Source organism: Aplidium turbinatum, chromosome 10 (genome assembly GCF_918807975.1).
Source record: "Aplidium turbinatum chromosome 10, kaAplTurb1.1, whole genome shotgun sequence".
Lineage (NCBI taxonomy): Eukaryota > Metazoa > Chordata > Ascidiacea > Aplousobranchia > Polyclinidae > Aplidium > Aplidium turbinatum.
Window position 1 is genome coordinate 22583820 of NC_137481.1, and position 19297 is coordinate 22603116.

The 19297-nt window shown below is 37.3% G+C and overlaps 1 protein-coding gene across 1 annotated transcript in view; it reads right to left on the reverse strand.

Moving 5' to 3' along the window:
- The window catches only part of LOC145779149 (FERM, ARHGEF and pleckstrin domain-containing protein 1-like), a 44974-nt gene extending 27305 nt beyond the window's left edge, over nucleotides 1-17669 (reverse strand). The window contains exons 1-4 of the mRNA XM_082590726.1: nucleotides 17526-17669; nucleotides 9461-9608; nucleotides 8432-8608; nucleotides 5073-5205 (exon numbers count right to left, since the gene is read on the reverse strand). Coding sequence (XP_082446852.1) covers nucleotides 5073-5205; nucleotides 8432-8608; nucleotides 9461-9608; nucleotides 17526-17591 — 524 coding nt within the window. The 5' untranslated portion in view covers nucleotides 17592-17669. The remainder of the gene's footprint in view (nucleotides 1-5072; nucleotides 5206-8431; nucleotides 8609-9460; nucleotides 9609-17525) is intronic.
- Nucleotides 17670-19297: the final 1628 nt, after the last annotated feature.

Here is a 19297-nt window from a genome sequence, read left to right on the forward strand (position 1 = left end):
AGAAAACGAGGTCTGCAGAACAGAAGGACGGTTTTACTCCCGTCATTGGAATCCCATATGATCAAACTGAGCAAGCCGCATGCTTGACTTTGCCCGCCAACTACCAAATTGTGGTAGGATATATCAAAACACATTCGTATATTTACATCATAGCGATCTTTATACAGATCTCCATGGTTTCCATTGAGGTCATTACGTAATGAATTTTCTGAAAGATTGAAAAGATGACAAATAGCTTTCTTCAATCCCAACATGATGTACGGAAAGCAAGCGACAAATGGTCAAACAAACATTGCGGACTGTTTCAAGAGACACGGAACGGCAAAGGCACGGATAAACGAATCAGTGTGACAGCACGAAGCGATAATACGACAGTTTTGCACACATGCAGACTTTGGACCGCAGCATGTTAGCACCATGGTTAGCGTTTACGATTGCTCATCTTCGCATTCACTAGACGTGTCGACAAACAAGAAAAAACATAAAACCAAACGTGGCTGGACAAGGGCGACACAAGGCTGGTATCAATGGCATTAAAACAGAAATCGTTTTAGGGCATAAATGATTAGGCAGTTGAACTATTTCAAACGTCAGTCAAAGGAAATATTTTTCTCACAACATAAACATCACAAACCGTCCAAAAAAGGAAAACATTTCAAAGGTGTGGAAGTATGAAAACTACACTAAAAAAAAAAACTTTGCAGAAACTCTCATGCAAAGATGCGCCTCACAAAAATGAGCCGGTGTAGTATGTGATGAACTTCTTGTGTGACCTACGATCTACAGTATCAATGTCCCAGCTGAAATACAGTATAGACCACAATTCCACAAGTTGTAGCCTACCACTTACAAAATCTTTGAAAGATTACGGCAGTGCCGCAGTGGGACGATAAAAAATAAGATCGTTTCCTAAGAACTCTAAACTGTATTTTCTTTTAGTATTTTTTACTATTAAAAATGCATGGAGAATCAGTAGAGCCCTATTTATGGCATATGCATTTCGCTCTACGTAGAGCGAAATGCATATGCCATAAATAGGGCTCTGCAGATTGTCCAATCTCCATGTATTTTCAATAATAAAAAAATGCTGAATTGATACTTGATGGAGAATCGCTGGCCTACTGCTTCTAAGTCAGGAGATCCCCTTGAAACTCAATAAATGTATTTTCTTTTACTTATGCTTGCGTATTTAAAACAAAATCACGTCACAGATTTTCTACCCTAGAACGTGACATGTCTTGAAACATGTCCTTCAGACTTACTCGCGTCTAAACGTTAGACATCTCACTTCATCTCTAAGTAGCTTTTCTTCCAACAACTTCACCTCACCAATCAAGCGGCTTGGCTGGGTATCGAACAAGAAACGCATGGTTAAAAGGCAAGAACTTATCCACTTTGCACTTTGCTATACAACCGTCAGTTTATCCTCAATAACCAACCAAATGTTGAAGCTTGGAAAATGAAGCCAAAGGTGGTCCTAATCTTGATTCCAAGCGTTGACCACCTTTTTTCCATTTCCAGACGTTGAGGATGATTGGCTGGTTGCGCGGTATATCGTAAGAGAAGAATGCGGGAGCTGCGGAATTTAAAATGTTGCTTGCACCTGTTTTATTGTACGCTAAGAATTAGGCGCCTGAGATAGTACGGGCAACGGTAGACATGTGTCGCTGTTAAAAAACGACGATGAATGAATGCCTTTTGAAGTAGATGGTTACAAGAGAAGTAAAAGTGGAAGAGTGCTGTAGAAAGAGATATGTGCAGCGTTTGGTTGGAGAGAGGAATGCAGAGGATCGCGAACTGTGATTTGATTTCAAGCGAACTCGAACAACCCTTCTGGCACCAGCGGAAAACTCCCGTTCTACAAGAACTAACCGGTAGTTCAAATACGGTGAATTCACAGTAACAGTGAGGTACGCAAAAGACATATATACATTTTAACATTTCATATTCTCTAAAACTATCCAGAGAAAGTTAAGTTTCCAGGCAACGGACAACACAATATAACATCAGGTAAAGTGAAATATAGTTTTCTTCAATCATATATTTTATATCGCAATATTAACGAGCTGTTTTAGCCTAGGCTACATTGTGAAGTAAGCAACGATCATGCTGGTAAAAGCGAAACTCAATCTATTGCATCTATTTTATATTAAACATACGCAACAGGCATGAGCACAGACAAAAGCAGACGCATCCACCATCACACCTGGTCAGTAGACATACTGTAGAGAGGAAGCAAATCTATTAAGCTGTTTTGGCATTGATTCATCATCTACTGACGACAGAGACAAAAAAGTTTTACACCAATTGGAAGTCATTCAACCGTGACATTAACAATGCTAGTTTAGTAGCAAATAGCCAACATGTGGTTTATCCGGTGATGGTTAATATTACATGAACACCGCATCACATTATCTCAGAGAAATTGGTGCTTCTTACATCGATGCAATGTCTGCAAACAAGGACCCATTTTGTGGGTCAAAATTGACATAATGCTTCACCAACAAAGCACAACGCGTTATTGTTTTGGCAAAACCACTGGTCATCTCGTAAACTTTACTAAGTTTTCTCACCCCAAATGGGAACCACATGACAGAGTTAAAACTTAAACTTTAATCAAGACGACCTTTTCAGCACATGTGGTTTCATTACAAGAAAGATTAGCAAAACTGCTCGCAGGCCTCGAAATTCACGGCGGACATGTCAGCCGTCACAGCATGTGATGTCCGCGGGAAGTACCCTCTAGATCGGTCATATTTGTCCGCCGAGAAATATCGCAGAAACTGGCGATACAAATCGTCATTGCATAGCACGAACAACTGTTGCAAGAATATAATTTGCGCTGGGAATGCGAAATTATCGCATTCCAAGCGCGCATCTAGAAAAAGTTAATACTGTACCTCTTACCTTCCATTCAAGCAGAAAAACTTTCGAATTTTACGTTGCTTCAACGATTGATGACATTGAATCAGCGTAACAGAGGTGAATTCTTAGCTAAGAATTGATGGGAGTACCGGTACTTCTACACTAATCACGCGCAACTTAGTTCAAGTCTTATGTCACAATGTCTGGCTTTGATCTCCGAGTAATATTGATAATGCAAGGTTGGTTACAAAGTTAGATTATAAGAGTATAGGCTACTACAGCAAGATGCCGCAAAACTTAAGTTTTGGTATTACAGTAAGAAAGAAGAGGCCCAGGGAAATTTCTGAAAGTGAGAATGAGGGCGATGAACCTACTACTAGGAATTTTAGTGGTGATAGACGCATATACTAAAGGAACAACGAATGTAAGGATTAGCTAGCTGTCAAAGATCACAACACATCGTTTACCCCAAGCCATCAATTTCCGTTCATCAAGGCCATCGACAATATGAGTGACAACAAAAAAAATCAAAATTAAGAGGTTGTTTGAAATCGCATATTTTATCGCTAAAGAAGAGCTCGCATTTACGCTTTTCCCTCAACTAGCCGGTCTGGAGAAAAGACACGGAATAGATCTCGGTATCACGTATCTTAACGACAAGCAGTGATCTCGTGGAGATTGGCGCACGTCTTTGAAGATCGATGTTATTGAAGCTCTAATCATGCGCATATGTTTGAATGGCCTTGACTGCGCTGATTATAACTCCGAGCCTGCCGTGGTCTCGTGGAATACTGATACTATTTTGGAGAGGCGACCGCATCACGGAGAGGGGAAAAAATAATTGTGCTTTTTCTAATGTTTTGTTCATTCTTTTCATCACTTTCGCTCACATGACACGCAAAAATAAACCTAAAGAAAAAAGCCTAGTGAAACTTTGCACATCAGAAAATAGTAGCGTTACGCGTTAGTGTAGAAGTTTTCCGACTCGTGCCCAGAGCATTGTGACGCAAGAAGCCACACGACCTCGTTCGGTGGAAGTTAATCAGTTATGCGGTGGATTATTTTTTTATTATTTATTTGCATCAGACACAAAAAGTCCATAGAATTTAAATTTTTAACAATCATCATATTATCATCATCATCATATTTAGTAGCTACACGGCGTCAAGCCAACGTCGTTGGTCTGATGAAAGCCTTTCAGAGTGACTTCGCCGAAGTTTTAAAAAGCCTAAACCGTAGCTATGGTTCTCAAATGGCGAAGACTTATCAAGATAAAGAGATTAAGTATGACGATCGACGTTACAACTGGTGTGTCCGCCGTAAGACTTAATTTGTCCGCCGAGATAGCTGCTCAGACCGGACACGTTTGTCCGCCGTCAACAAAAACGAATTTCGAGGCCTGTGCTCGCAATTAAGCTAACCTTAAAGTTTCCGTTTCTAGCCCTAGTTACAACGATCATCTGATGAAAGTGAAAGCAACAACAAACAGGTTGATTTATTGCTTCACTGACGTTTCGCGCACCATGACAATGCGCATCCTTAGAGCGAATAACATACAAAATAAAATTTACAAAGTTTGTAAAAGTATCATCATCATTATGTTCCTTCCTCGTATTGAGGGTTGGATACAATGCGCCATTGTTCTTGTTCAAAAGTATATAACTTTGTAAATTTTATTTTGTATGTTATTCGCTCTGAGGATGCGCATTGTCATGGTGCGCGAAACGTCAGAGAAGCAATAAATCCACCTGTTTGTCGTTGCTTTCACTTTCATCAGATGAACGTTGCAACTAGTGCTAGAAACGATTATTGTCCTGATAAATACCCAAGCTTTGCAGTATTCAACTTAAAGACCTCTTTGATCTTTGCAATATTAAACTGATATTTCATCAAACATTGAAACATAACTCATTAAATTCATATTTCAAAAATGGCCTACAATTATTGTTTGTTTTAATAAAGGGATGCGAACCAACTGAAGCTTGTTAGTTGAATGTACTTTAGGCCACGCGTCGCATGTCAATCATTCATATATTAAGAAGGCTTTCATAATTTCATATTTCATCTGTTGATCCTGCTCAGCCATTGGATTTATTATTATTAATATGATTAGCAAACCGTTCTTCGAACATTGATTCAATGTCTGAAGACGTTTAATCAATTTAAAAGGACGTTTTCTTCTCGTTGAAAAGACAGTTGTTACTCACATGATGGTTTTATGGCGTTCGGATATATGAGCTAGCATCTCTTGATTGTCGCTGTATTGTGGTGGCAGGATCTTGAGATCTTTCAAGTAAGACAAGTCGGCGCAGTCTGTTGCGTTCCAGTCGCCAAACTCGGCTGTAAAAATTAAGACACTTATATTCTATTCGTAAAATCCGTCATTTTTACATTAATTCAACGTCTGCAGACGGATTTTACAGTGGTGAGGGAAAGTTGTTATTTTTACACTATCTGGCGACGTTGAAACGATGCAAAAATGCCTAGTTATTGCCAGCTTGAACTAGACAGCCTGAGTGGTGCATTCTCCGGGGTATCGCAACACAATGGAAAAGCACTGCTTCCGCTCTCAAGATAACATGCCAACATGCTGTGAGATGACATCAAAACTGAAAAGATTGAATGACATACCCATTCATATTACTGTACAAGATTTTGCATAAACATTACAATTACACGTAACTGAAAGCAATTAGAGCCTGGGGTTGAAGCACAGGGCGGAAGGAGAGTAGCCACGGAAAAATGAGCTTTGTTGTAATTTTTTGAATAATTCTGATCAACATTCAAAATTCCAGGACAAAAAATTTGATAGATTTGTTAAATTTGATGTTATAACATGTAAGGAACAGAACAGTAAGTCACAAACTTTGTTAAAATGTGAAAGTAAACACGAAAGTTTCACATCGAACGCACGGCACAACAGCATTGAACCATCAGCGACGACACGAGAAACAGATTTTGTTGACAGTTCGCTTGTCGGCGACCACTATGACGCATTTTCAAGGAAAGCAGTCGGTTGCGCACACGTTTGTGTAATAAGCCAGAGCTGTGTTAGTTCTATGTATTTGCGATGTGAAAGCATTAATGTTCAGGCATTCAACGCAGCCCATATAGCAAAATTCGTCATTTTTACATTGATTCAACGTATGCAGACGGTTTTGCTATCTGTGAGAATGCATCAGAGTTAGTGATGGCTAATGTGATGAACATCCACAATGCAACAATGTGGGACCAATCCTGTTGTGCTGACCATTCAGGTAGAAGTTTTTGCGAAATGCCACGTAACAAAGTCACGATTGGACGCTGGGTCTTAGACTAGCCTAACCCCCCCCAAAAAAAAAGAAAAATCGGAAATGTCATGCTCCACAAGCATTTTCTTGTTGCATTTAACCTAAAACTTACTCCTGCCAATTTTTTTTCGATTTGAAGAATGTTTGGAGGTAACTCATAACTTTGAAGGGTCATAGTTCGCTTTTTCATTCAAGGTTTTTAGTTGACATATGCAACATGTAAATTTCGTAAGTAATCGTGGACTCAAGCAGAGAAATTTCCATCAGGTTTTTTAGCCTTCAAATTTACAGATCGGATAACGACTAGACAAGATGATAAAAACTCGTCTACCTCAGTCCATGGCTAGTCACGAAACCAACACGCAGTTTGTATATGCCGGCTAAAAACTTCGAGTAAAAAAGCGAACTATGGTCCAGAGTCCGAACGTGGCTTTGCAAATTTGAAGTTTTTGTTGAATTATTCATTATTATCTCTTTCCTACCAAACGTAGATGTCCGTCGTATTCTATTTCTCGTCTTTAGCGAGCACGGGACGAAAAAGTACGGCAGCAACTACAAAATGAATAAGAAAAGTGGCACAGCTTGATTAGCAATTAAAACGTGCACATGTAGTGAGGTGCATGTTTGCAGCCGGCAGAGCTACAAATCCAAAATCTCATCGAGTTCAATCATTGCAAAGCAACTGATACGCAATTTGTTGATAAACGACCGACTAACATTTGCATAACTCTGGAACCAAACAGAAGTTCAACTAACTTTCTTTGCTTAAGATTTATTTCTGACATGCAAAAATGCCTGTGCACGTGAGAGGCTCGTTTAGACTAAAACAGGTGCTCATTTGCATTGTTTAACGTTTAGTGACGTCGAACTAGTAATGAAAAACAACACTTGTCCAGACAGCAAAATCCGTCATTTTTGCATTGATGAAACGCCCTCATCATCGCAAAAATGACGGATTTTGCTGTCTGGGCAAGTGTTGCTCTGGGTAGCAACTTGATTATTTAATTACTGAATGTAATGCCATTACAAGCTATGTGCTCAGTGAGTAAATCAGTTAAAATCAAATTACATTGTTAATGAGTGAGTCATTCTCTGAACTAAACGACGCAGTGCAATTAAATGTTGGTATTAGCGTAACTAAAATGGTTGAACTACTGCTAGGCGGTTGTTTGTTTGCTAGTTATTACTGATTTCGAAAGATCTGGACTTTTCAAAAGAAGTAGAACTAAAAAGTTGCAATTCTATTTTTATTATTTATTAATTTTTTCTGGTGGATATCGCCAGCTAAATGAATGAGTCTTTAACTGTTTCTCAGATAAAGCTTTGGTAGAGAGTTTGCTTTGTTGAACCATAGAGAAATAAAACATAGTAACTTTAGCGGGTTTAGCATACTTTATTTCACACAAAGTATAACATAATTAAAAAAAATAAACTCAAACGTTTTCGACACGTACGTGTGTCCTCATCAGGAATTAAATCAAATGTTGTGTATAAATTTAGTTGTTTGCGTGACGCAAACCAGACATACATTGGTATGTCAACCAGACATTTGTTGACAAGGGCCGGGGAGCACTTAAACCCAAACCTAACAACTAAAAGTGCAATTAAAGAGCACATCGCCTCTTGTGAAACGTGCACTGACAATGTCTCGATCGACCAATTTAAAATCATCTTTCGAGGCAGATCTGATTTTCAGACTAAGATCATGGAAGCCTTAAGAATCAAACGTAACAATCCATCTCTCAACCGGCAGTTATTCGCCTGTGGCTCATCGTTCCTTTTGTGTGTGTTCTAATTGTTTTGTCCAATGCCTGTAGTCTACACCTCACGTGATCTGTTTCCCACCGCATAATTTACTCGCAATCATTCTCGTATCATTTGTTCAGTTTGTGCTTTCAGTCCAGAGTGTCGTTACAGTTACAGTGCATAGTCAAATTTATCTTACGATTTTCATTTTATGTATTGCAGATGTAATTCCTGATGAGGACACACGTACGTGTCGAAAACGTTTGAGTTTATTTTATTTATTTATGTTATATTTTGTGTGAAATAAAGTATGCTAAACCCGCTAAAGTTACTATGTTTTATTTCTCTATGTTTCTCAGATATAAATAAGCGAATAAAACCAAGGAACACCCTGTTACTACACGTTTTGACCCCTTATACTAGTTTAAAAAATATCCTTTCTACCAAAATTGTATTACTTATAAGACATGACTAGAAATTGAACAGACAGAACAAACATTAATTTAAAATACAAACAGGCAGATACTTACACTGAGCTATGTACGAGGCCAAAGCAGCAAGGGTATTCTCAGAGCAATGCAGCAATCCTTGTGCGACGTCTTGCTTGACTTGCAGGGCAAAGAGGTAGCGTGTGTATTCCTCTTGGATCTGTCCGGGGTCTGGGGGAAAAAACTTGACCACGAACTTCAAGGCCAGGTTGTTGATGTCTGCAAGATAGAAATGATGCTATTGGTGGAAGACATTTGAAAGCAACCAATCAGATATCAGCAGAAACAAAACCAAGAAAGCTGGCTTTGATTTTTCGGCTAGATGCTAAAGAAGGTATTTCATAGACTTTTTGTGATCACACTTTGGCTGTTACTGAATTCATCGTCTCAGCCGATGCTGGCATCGAATTAGTAAAGGAAATATGCTAAAGGCCGGAACACACAAAAGGATATAAATAACTCATGTAAAATAGTAAAAAAAGTGTTTGTTTAAACCAGGGGTTCCCAACCTTTTTGTTGAAACGGACCCCTTAAGACAAATTATTAATTCTGCGGACCCCTACCTAAATTTTGCCTGAAATTCAATTAACATACTATTGACTATTTAACTTTAGTTGCACCGCATGCTTTCTATTACGCAATAGACTAGCCAATCCTGATTTGACTGTTATCGACATGCGTTGCGGTAGATGCAGTTTAAGGTCAATGTACACACTGTAGGCAGCAGCATAGATTTATTTTCATGCATACCGGTACAGTTTATTCTCGTGGGCTTGAGCTTGACACATTTGCATTTAAAAAGAAAAATGAAAGTAAAAAGATCGCTTTTCGTTTTTTTTTTTTCTTTCCAAAATTCATCAAGGCAATCACGGACCCCCAAATGCTTTCTCACGGACCCACAAGGGGTCCGCGGACCCCAGGTCGGGAACCACTGGTCTGAACAATTCAACAAGGTTCTATGACATACTCTTGCTGGTTACTACCAATGAAATGAAAAGATAATGCACCGCTATGCATTAAAAAAACGTAAAAGCATGTCTTGCAAGTAGAATCATTTTAAATAAAACGCACTTCGTGTTTGCTGCTCAAGTCGCTTCAGCGGATCCAAGAAAACTTCAACCCCTGATTTATCTTTGAATTGTATTCCAAAGTAATCCGATTCTACCAGGTTGAGGTCTTTCATCACAGCTTGTAGTAAGATGTTCCCAAAACTGGACATCTGGAAAAAATAAATATGTGGTAAGTTTATCAGAAAAGTTGGAATGCTTTAAAACCATCAAGAGCATCGTGCTTTGCATTTCACTTGTTCTCAATTTGTTTTGTTTTATTGTGAAAGTGATCTTCTTCGAATGAACCTTCTTCGCCACTCCAAGGGTCGAAGGGGTTCTGCCTTTTACCATCATTGAGCAGTGGCGGCGACTCGGTCTAGTAGATGTTTAGGCAGATGTCGAGCAGCCATTGAATCTATTCGTCACCCAGACCACGCACACCATTTGGTGCATGGTAAATGGTGCAGTTGCAGATGTTGTGGTCTGCGTTTGTTCCCCCTTGTCACACTCACAGATTGCGGATGGAGCCATCCCCCATTTGTGCATGTTGGAGCGGAATAGTCCGACGCCGGTGGGCAAGTGGTGGAGCCGCACCCAGGTCTTCCTTGGCAAAAGCATTCCGATGAGGCGCCGGCAAAAGTGATGTCTTGTGGCTGTGTCTTGTGGCTTCCCAGTGCCTTTGGTGTTCTTACCACTCAAACAACTAGAACTAGTTTTCGTATGGCAACACCGCAATTATTGTGATAATGAGGGAAGTACAGTGGCTTACAATGTTAGTCATAATCAGTGAAGACAAAGGGTCCAGTAGAACAAATTAAAACACCATTTCAAAACAAAAACCTTGTGAAAACGTAGACAAGTTATGGGAATAACAGAATTACATCACCACGTGGTAACAAGTCAACATGGAGTGCTGAGTTTTCCTTTGTATAAAAAAAACATCAAAAAACGAGCGATAACGTCAGAAATCAAATAAAATGATTGAAAAGAATATACAAGCATTGAACGTTGATTGATGACGAAACAATCAATACCAATCAATTTTAATAAAGTTTCTAATCTGTAAAATCAATATCAACCTCAGCGAAAGAGATAGCTTGGCCAAGCACTTCATACTTTCAATAGACAATGGGAAGACGCCGACGGGGAAACAGCGTAGAAATGAAGGTTCTTGTTACACAAAATAAAGTAAACAATATCACACCAAATCAGAAGAATCGGTTTATTGAAATACAGAGCTTTCGCCACACAAGTGTGGCTTCATCAGTATAAACTTATTCAAATAGAATCTTGCATCCCAGTGGATCATCAGTTGAATTATAGGAAAATTTGATGAAAAGTTTAGGAACGAAGTTTTGTTTTGGAATCTTGTTACACAGTTGGTAATGTTGGCAAGTTTGTCTTTAACGTCATAAATTATTAAAACAAGTGCAGATCGACAAAGTGAGCTTGCAAAGCAAAACCTTTGCAGCCGAATCCACAGGCATCCATGACAACAAGTTTTCTCTTTAGGTCAAAGTTCGTCACCTGGGTCATCACCCAAATAGTACCGGTAATCGTTTTCAGGTTGAAACAACGTCAAACAATGACTGATCAACATAAACCAGTGAATCTGAGCGACAATAAGAGTGAATGTTCAACAACCACTCAAAGCAATGAAGAATTAGCATCAGTGGCGCTTCAAAGTCAAACTCAGGTTACTGCAGACCAGCTTCAGACTATGCTGCTTGTGATACAAACAAATAAAAATGACCGAATGCAAAAACGCCTCAGGCAACCAGCTAGCAAAATCTGTCTTGTTTGCATTGATCAAACGTCGGAAGACTTTGAACCAATGCACGAACGACGTATCTTGCTAGCCAGGATCGCACAACATTTGAGTGGTTGGAACGGTAGTACCAACTAACCGTTGTGGTAATGCAGAGTTGAGGAAGTCATACTCAAGCAAACACTTCCGATCAGTGCGATAGATGATGGACCGATGGTAATTCTTTGTCAGATCAAGAAGAAATTGCACATAAAATGTCATTCTTCAATTCAAGCAAGAAATCAAACAAACTTCCACCATTTTGCTAGTTAAACCGTTAAATGGCAAAGACAATAAATCACAAAACAAGGTCAGTAAACCAGATTAAACTGCTTTGATCTGCAAAAGGGCGGTTTACATCATATACATTCAACCATGCATCAGAGTTCGAGTAACAGACTAAAATCTTCTATCATCTTAAATACAAAAAGCAGTAGTTTGAAGTCACCAAGTTTATGTTGCTTCTGCAAGTATTTCTGATTTCTCGAACTTCTCCAGTGTTTGAAACTAACTTCTTCCCATGGCTGGTGCATAAAATCATGAAACAAAATTTTGACATTGAGTATGTCAACAAGTTGTATCAAAAGCTACTCCCAGATACCGAGTTTTCTTGGAAACTATTGCTGCATCACAACGGAAAGCACAATCGGTTCTAAAAAGTTGTGGACGCAATGTGGTGCAATTCTGCAGACGTTGAATCAATGCAAAAACGACGGATTTAGCTGCCTGGGATGTGGGCATGAAGTTGAAAGGGAGTTATTAGGCGAAATGTCATAAAAGCAAGCGAGTTTGCAAACTCTCTCCCGAAACTACAGTATGATACCTAACATTGTTCCTTTCGCTATATCTCCGCATCTCTGAAGTACAGTGTAACTGCGTGTTCAACTGTACCTGCTCCAAAGTTTTTCGGAAAACAGGAAACATCCGAGCCAAAAATTGACATTTTTACGTTGATTCAACATCTGCAGACGTTCGATTAACGTAAAAAAATAATTGCTGAATGGGTTATACCAAGTTTAACCTACCGGTGGATATAATGGAGACAAGAAAACTATTTTTACAAAGTACACATTTTGAATAAGCAAATAAGTTCAACAGAATGTCATAACCCAGACATCTAATCAATCATTTTTTACATTAATTCAACGTCTGCAGACGTTGAATTAATGAAAAAAAAAAACGATTGAGTTGCTGTCTGGGAAATGATTTACATGGAATGCCAGTGCTTGGTAGAAATCAAAAGTTGAAATCAAGTCACCAAAATAACACCATTTTTTAAATATTGTAAATATGATTAACGATGAATCGCTCAAGTCATGGTTCAGTGAACTTAACCTGGCCACAGCCATTTTTACTAGCCTGTATCAACCGCGTTGGGACGAAATTGTGATGTAAAAGATAAATGAACATTTGCTTGACTGTGAGCAACACACAGAACATGAAATTGCATCGTTGTGTGAGAATTTACATGTTCAAACGTGATACAAACGTAAATTATCACCACACTGGAGTTGACCGCTCTCAAGCATGGCTGAGAGAAATGAGCCACTTCAGAATCACAACAAAAGAAGTGTTTCACCACGCCACTGCTACTCTATTATTCCCAGAAAGCAAGAACAGATGAATTGACCATAGGCCAATCAAAAGAATGTAAAACGATCCACCTGTCAACTAATCCGACCACTTTAAATGAGAACTATAAAAAACAACAAATCCAATTTTGCATCACTCATTTGACGCCACTCAACATGCGTTGTTTGCACATCATAAAACATCAAATTAAGATAAACTTTACTTTATTCAATGTGGACTCATGATCAGACTTTTATTCAATACAAACTTTGCTAAAACACGCGCATTGCAACAGAAGCTTACAAGCATTTGAAGAAGTTAATCTTCAAATACTATCACAGAAACATTTTTATCATAGAAACCTTCAAATGGGGAAGTTTTTGTGATTATAAAATAGTAACAATCGGCAGCACACAGACCACACGCAGCATTTTTAGGAGCGATTATTTCATTCGCAAAATTGCATATCTGTTGCATAAATAATTAAGCATGCGAGAAGAATTCATTCAATCACATGTTTTAATCTGAGATCATCATTTTCATCATATTAAGTGTACCACACACATATGTTGCATTACACTGGTTGTACAGGCCAAAACACCACACTAGCTCATACAGTTGTTTAGTTGTTGATGTAAAGTGGTGAGTTGATGGATAACCTACCAAGCTAGCAAATCAGTTTTTCTTTACAACATAGCTTCAACGACTGCAGACGTTGCTTGCCACGTCCGCAGACGTTGAATCAAAGTAAAAGGGGATTGACTTACTGGCTGGGTAATTGGCCTCAAAATAATGTATTGTTTTTACAGTCAAACCTTAACGCAACCGCATGCCACAACAATGCGGTGTCAAGTTGTATGTAAATCCGTGTAAAATACATCGATTCAACGTTGGATGACAAAAGTAAAGCAACAGAATTAGTCGTCTGTAAACCCTGTGATTTTCAGTTGTTACAAAGATAAAAGAAACCTGTATTTTACCTTTGCATTTGAGCTGCCATTTTTAGTTGGCTGCTAAAATCATATTGTTAAGTTTCTGGACAGTTTTGCAGGGGGTAATTCATAACACAATGTGGATATTTGGAACCAAATTATTACCACAAGACAAAAATACACATGAGAGAAGTGCAGTGGGTAACTACTAATCCCAACTATAAAGCTTTTTTTCCAACATAGTGAGTCACACAACATGAAATACAAAGTTTGACAGTTTCTTTTCATTCACCTAGCACGCTGCATAACTAAAGATACACAAATCTAATAAAAGTTTAAAAAAGTCAACATTTTTAAAAGACTCACAAAAGAAAACCAATGTATTTAAAAATGACAACAAATTTTAGTTAAGCCCAAAAAAAATTATGAACCGTATTTTCAAAACAGGCTTGTAAGTGGTCGTCTGTAACCTTCAAAAACCTAGAAAATTAAGATTACAACATTTGTATTATCTTGTGTAGTGTATTTATAGGAATTGGAAGTTAATCGTTAGATTCTAAACTGTTGACTTCGCAAGAGCAGTGTGCTTCAATGTCCTTTTTGGCAGTTTGTTGTGAAAATGCTTTGATATTACAGAAGCTACTGTCTAATTGCAATGATGTCATCTTTCAACAGTTAGCTCGGTTGATTTTATCTCAAAAGAATAAGTCTTTTATTAAAACATTTAATGTATTTCAATTATAAAAAAACGGTTTATGTTGCAGATTGCCTACAGACAAAATCAGTAATGCATTTGACATGACAGTGATGCAAAAGCATATCAAACTTTTGAAAACATTGCACTCATTAGGATCAGGCTAACTTTTTTCAAATCAATAAAGCAAGATATGGAAGCATCATGCTAATTTCAAAAACAAGCTGTTTAAGGTATGATACATTTTTGATCAAAGATATTTTGGCACAAACAAACTGTAATTTATATTAAGTATTTTCTAGTGCTAAAAGTTTACGCCTAGAGAAAACTGTAAACATCACAAGATCAGGCATTCTGTCTGACCATTGTGGCTGACTTGGCGAGACAATTAACCGCAGTCAACCTGTCGAAGGGGCCACCAAATTATTTGACACAAATTTTATTCTATCTGTTAATTAAAATGCAATTTGATTTTGCTGTGAGAAAGAAATTTTACATATACAACAAATCACAAAACATCTTAGAAGTGCCGTATTGAAAGTGTTCTAAAATAATGGCCATACAAATCGCCCAAACGCATCTTATTTGGGAAATGAACGAAAAGGCCTAATGAAAAAAAGCAATTATTTATCAAATTGACATTTTCTTTTGAAAGATTTTGCTTCAACCAGTTTCAACAGGCAGCAATGCTAAAATAGTGTAATTTAAACATAAATCTTTAACACAATTTTTGCATCATCACAAACTTTCCACAAGTTACCTTATAATGAATAATACAGTTACGGTAAATTTACAGTGCAATCAAGATTGTGCAATCTCAAATATATATGTATAATATGTTGGATAACTTTTGCATCACAGCAAGTGTCCACTGAAAAAATTATGATATGATGGGAATTAAACAATGGATAAACAAAAGCATATGTACAAGGCAAGATGTGATCTATGGATAAAGCAGAATTTACTTCAAATAGTCTGAGATGTCTCTGTGACAGGCTGGCCATGGTCAATTGACTTGCATCATGTTGGCCCGCTTCAAGAGTGTGGTGTACCCAAGCTGGGTTTTTTTTTTCGCTGAGACTTTTTGGTCATTTGTCCGAAATGACTTGAAAAAATTCGGTCATTTTTATTTATTTGGGTCATTTTTTTCTGATGAAAATATTTCCTTTTAAGTAGCTGATACAAACCAAAATTTGCACTTCCTGACTAGCTACAAAATTAAGTTTCGCTGAAAACGTTGTGGTGTCTTATCTGAGAAAAGTTAGAACAGACAAACGTTTCTTCAACGTTCCTCAGCAAAACTCAACCTTGCAACACCGGACCGAATTGACTATATATTTTTTCGGACATTTTGACCGAATTGACTATATTTTTTTCCGGATATTTTGCTAAAAAAATCGGTCAATGACCGATAAATGACCGAAAAAAAAACCCAGTACCCAAGCACAAAAATTAACTAGGACTGAATTTAACTTCATTACCTTAGATATCATTCGTACTATTGTCTCACAGTCACACACAAACGCACCATTTCGATAAAAGAATGATCTTTTTAATAAGTGTATGATATTTAGTGATTAGTTTCCCCAACGTTCAAAAACGTTACATTTCACTTACGAAGCACTTAGAGTGAAATAATTTTCAAAACCCATGAATGACATTGTAGCCTAGTTCTTCATCAGATGCTGCAAATTTACGGTAAGTGGATGTGAAGTGCTAATATTAGCTTTAAACAAACGCTTATGGATTTAAGACCATTTTTGTATGGTACAAGCTGTACTAGCTATGGAGTAGAATAAACAGTTACTCAACCAGCTTGATCAAACATTGCAAGCAGATAACAAAGTTTATCAGGAGACTAAAAGTGCTGAAGCAAAATATTTTGGGGCAGGCGAAAAATTCTTATCAGACCAATGCAGACCAATGCAATGCATGTCTGTCAACCATAAAACTGATGTAGAATTAATGGGAGTCCCAGGTGGTGGCATGAGGAAGTTGATGAGAACCAACTCCACACTATGAAAGCATTATGTAGCATATTGTATTTGACTGAACCTTAAACTCAGTTTGTAATATAAATTTTTCAAATTAATAAGTAGTTTTTTGTTTTGTGATCTATCAAAACAAATACCCTCTTCAAACTTACAAACCAAGCTTGTGTTTGACACAATTTCATTAAAACCAGATAATAAATGAAAACAGTCTCCAAAGGCAAAACTAAGTGGGGTTGGTTGCAACAGCACAACATAGGCATTTTATTCATCAACAAAAAGACCATCTGTTACAATCCCAGACAGTAAAATCTATCATTTTACATTGATTCAATGTTTACAGATGTTGAATCAAAGTAAATAAGACAGATTCTGCTGTCTGTGAAGCTGGCTTTCCAGCTGCAAAAGGCAGGTTTGCTTGTTAGATCACTGATAGCACAAAAATAAAAAAACTTTCTTACAAAGAGATAAGTAAAGTAGTCTACTTTGCCTACCCATCAATTGCAATGAACACCAGAAAGCAAATCAAATTGTATACTAACAGTAGCTAGAGACAGACACCATAACTAACCAAAACGTTTCCTGTTCAATATGTGAACTGCAAAACTAGTGCAAGCCGATGATATATGAAAAGCAATTAATCTTCAGTGGACTGAGTTGATCATTTAACAAAGTTCTAGGGGTTGGTAAGTTACATAAGACTTTTGACACAAAGAGTAGATAAGAGCCAATGAGGTTGAAATAGAAATATATCTGTCATAAATCATATCATAAAAGAAACGCTTCACCTGCAAAGTTGCCAATTTAAAAGAAGTTGAATGGAAAAACAAATAGTAAAAAAATTGATGTACCCATACTAAAATCAGTATACTGGTATTATTAGTTATAACAACTTCTTAATGTTGATAAAAAAACGTATGCGCTATAAGCTGTACCAAATTATTCTATTCTGTAACATATCCCAGAGGTATTTTCTATTCATTAGAGCTTATAGTACGGTAAGATATGATTTCAGATTTGTATGCAATATAGTAAAATATATAAATTATACGGTAACAACAAAAGTAAAAATGTGCACACCAATGACGAACCTTTACATCATAAGTGTGAATCGTGTTGTCAAGCATCTGTACCGTTGCTTTAGCCATTGCACTCATCTTTAACAGCAATGAAAATGATATAAAAAATGAAATTCAAAACAAAATCAACTATGCAGACATTCAAAATTAATGTGAAAAAACCTGAAATAAAAAACATTATGTATCATACCACATACAACTATCAAACTGACCAATTACCTAGTGATACTGGCTTCCAACAGACAAATAAAATAGTTTATATGATACAGTAAATAAATATATAAATGAGTATTTTCAAGTACGGTAGTTGAGGATTTGAATCATACTAGAATAGCCTAGTTATCCAGAATATCAAATCCAATTTTAGTAAATATTAGTAAAAACCCAGACAAAACCTTTTTTAAGTGCAAACTTATTGTAGTACACTGCATTGAAGCTTTTTATAGCAGCTGTGAGACGTCATTAAAATTCGATGGCAGTTAACTTTGCTTTGGAAAATAATTTCTACATAGACTTTGTAATTTAGACGCTTCTAGAACCAAGTAGCACAAGAATATGCAAAAAGAAACTACTGATTAATTATGGCGCTCCGACATATCGACGTCCACATGTGGTGTTACACAATAGAGAAGCGATTTAATTTTGATGATGAAGATTTAGTGAAACAAAGAATTGCTTATGAATGGATGTTGCTCTGGGATACTGTGGTATTGACATGACAGCAGTAATGCAATAGGTTACATCGTATTATTAAGTTGGAGCAACAAATCAAACCAAATGTTGATAATTTTAATCTATTAAGTATCAGCATTTGCTGGCTATGGTTAGTTGTCTTATGGTCCACTTTTTTCCAAAAGCACGACTTGAATATTTTAAGCAATCACACTAGGGTCTGCTACTATTCGGTGAGTCCGATTTGGTGAGTCCGATTCGGTGAGTTCCTAACCTCTAACCCCTAACCCTAAAACGGCAATGATAATTAGGCTACGGTACACAATAATTAAAAAAAAAATTGAAAAAATCACCGAATAGAGACCGGACTCACCGAATCAGACTCACCGAATCGGACTCACCGAAACGGGCCATTCCGATCACACTAAGCCTGCTTAGGCTGTTCAAAACAAAAATAAGTTTAAATGTTTTATACATAACATGACACCTTAAGTTTAAAATCCAAACAGATCAACTTTGGTGTCTACAACATTGCAAATGTGTTGTGAACACTCTTACTGCTCCAAAACTGCGACACTGACTCTATGAAAGAAGCTTTTCCACAATCACTCTTGGTACACTTACGTTTGTCAAGCCTCAGCTAACAAATGTCAATTTCAGGGAAACTAAATTTACCATACACTTTCCACTGTAAGTGTAAGTCTTACTCTAAAGATTTAGAGTCATGGTAGGCTACACAATCTATCAGTTTTTGCTTCAAAATAAAGCGATATTTTCTGATTTAAAAAAAGTAAACAATCGCATTTTTTCACGTCTCACAACCATAAAATGCCACAATATTTTCAAAAGTACCCAGGACCAAAAGATCTGGTACTCATTGATATAAAGATTGCAAAATGTTGTTTTTGCTTTTTTGTCATATCCAAGCTTGTGTCAAGTAATTGAAGATTTGAATAAGTGGGCAGGCAAGGCAATGAAATACAATGACTTTTAACGCCCATTACCGCCGAGAAATATTAAATGGCCTCCGAAACTATTTTGTTGGTAGGCCATGTTGTTCATCCGTTTCTACAAGCCAACATAACTCTCCTCCATTGGTATTTGGAAGTTTT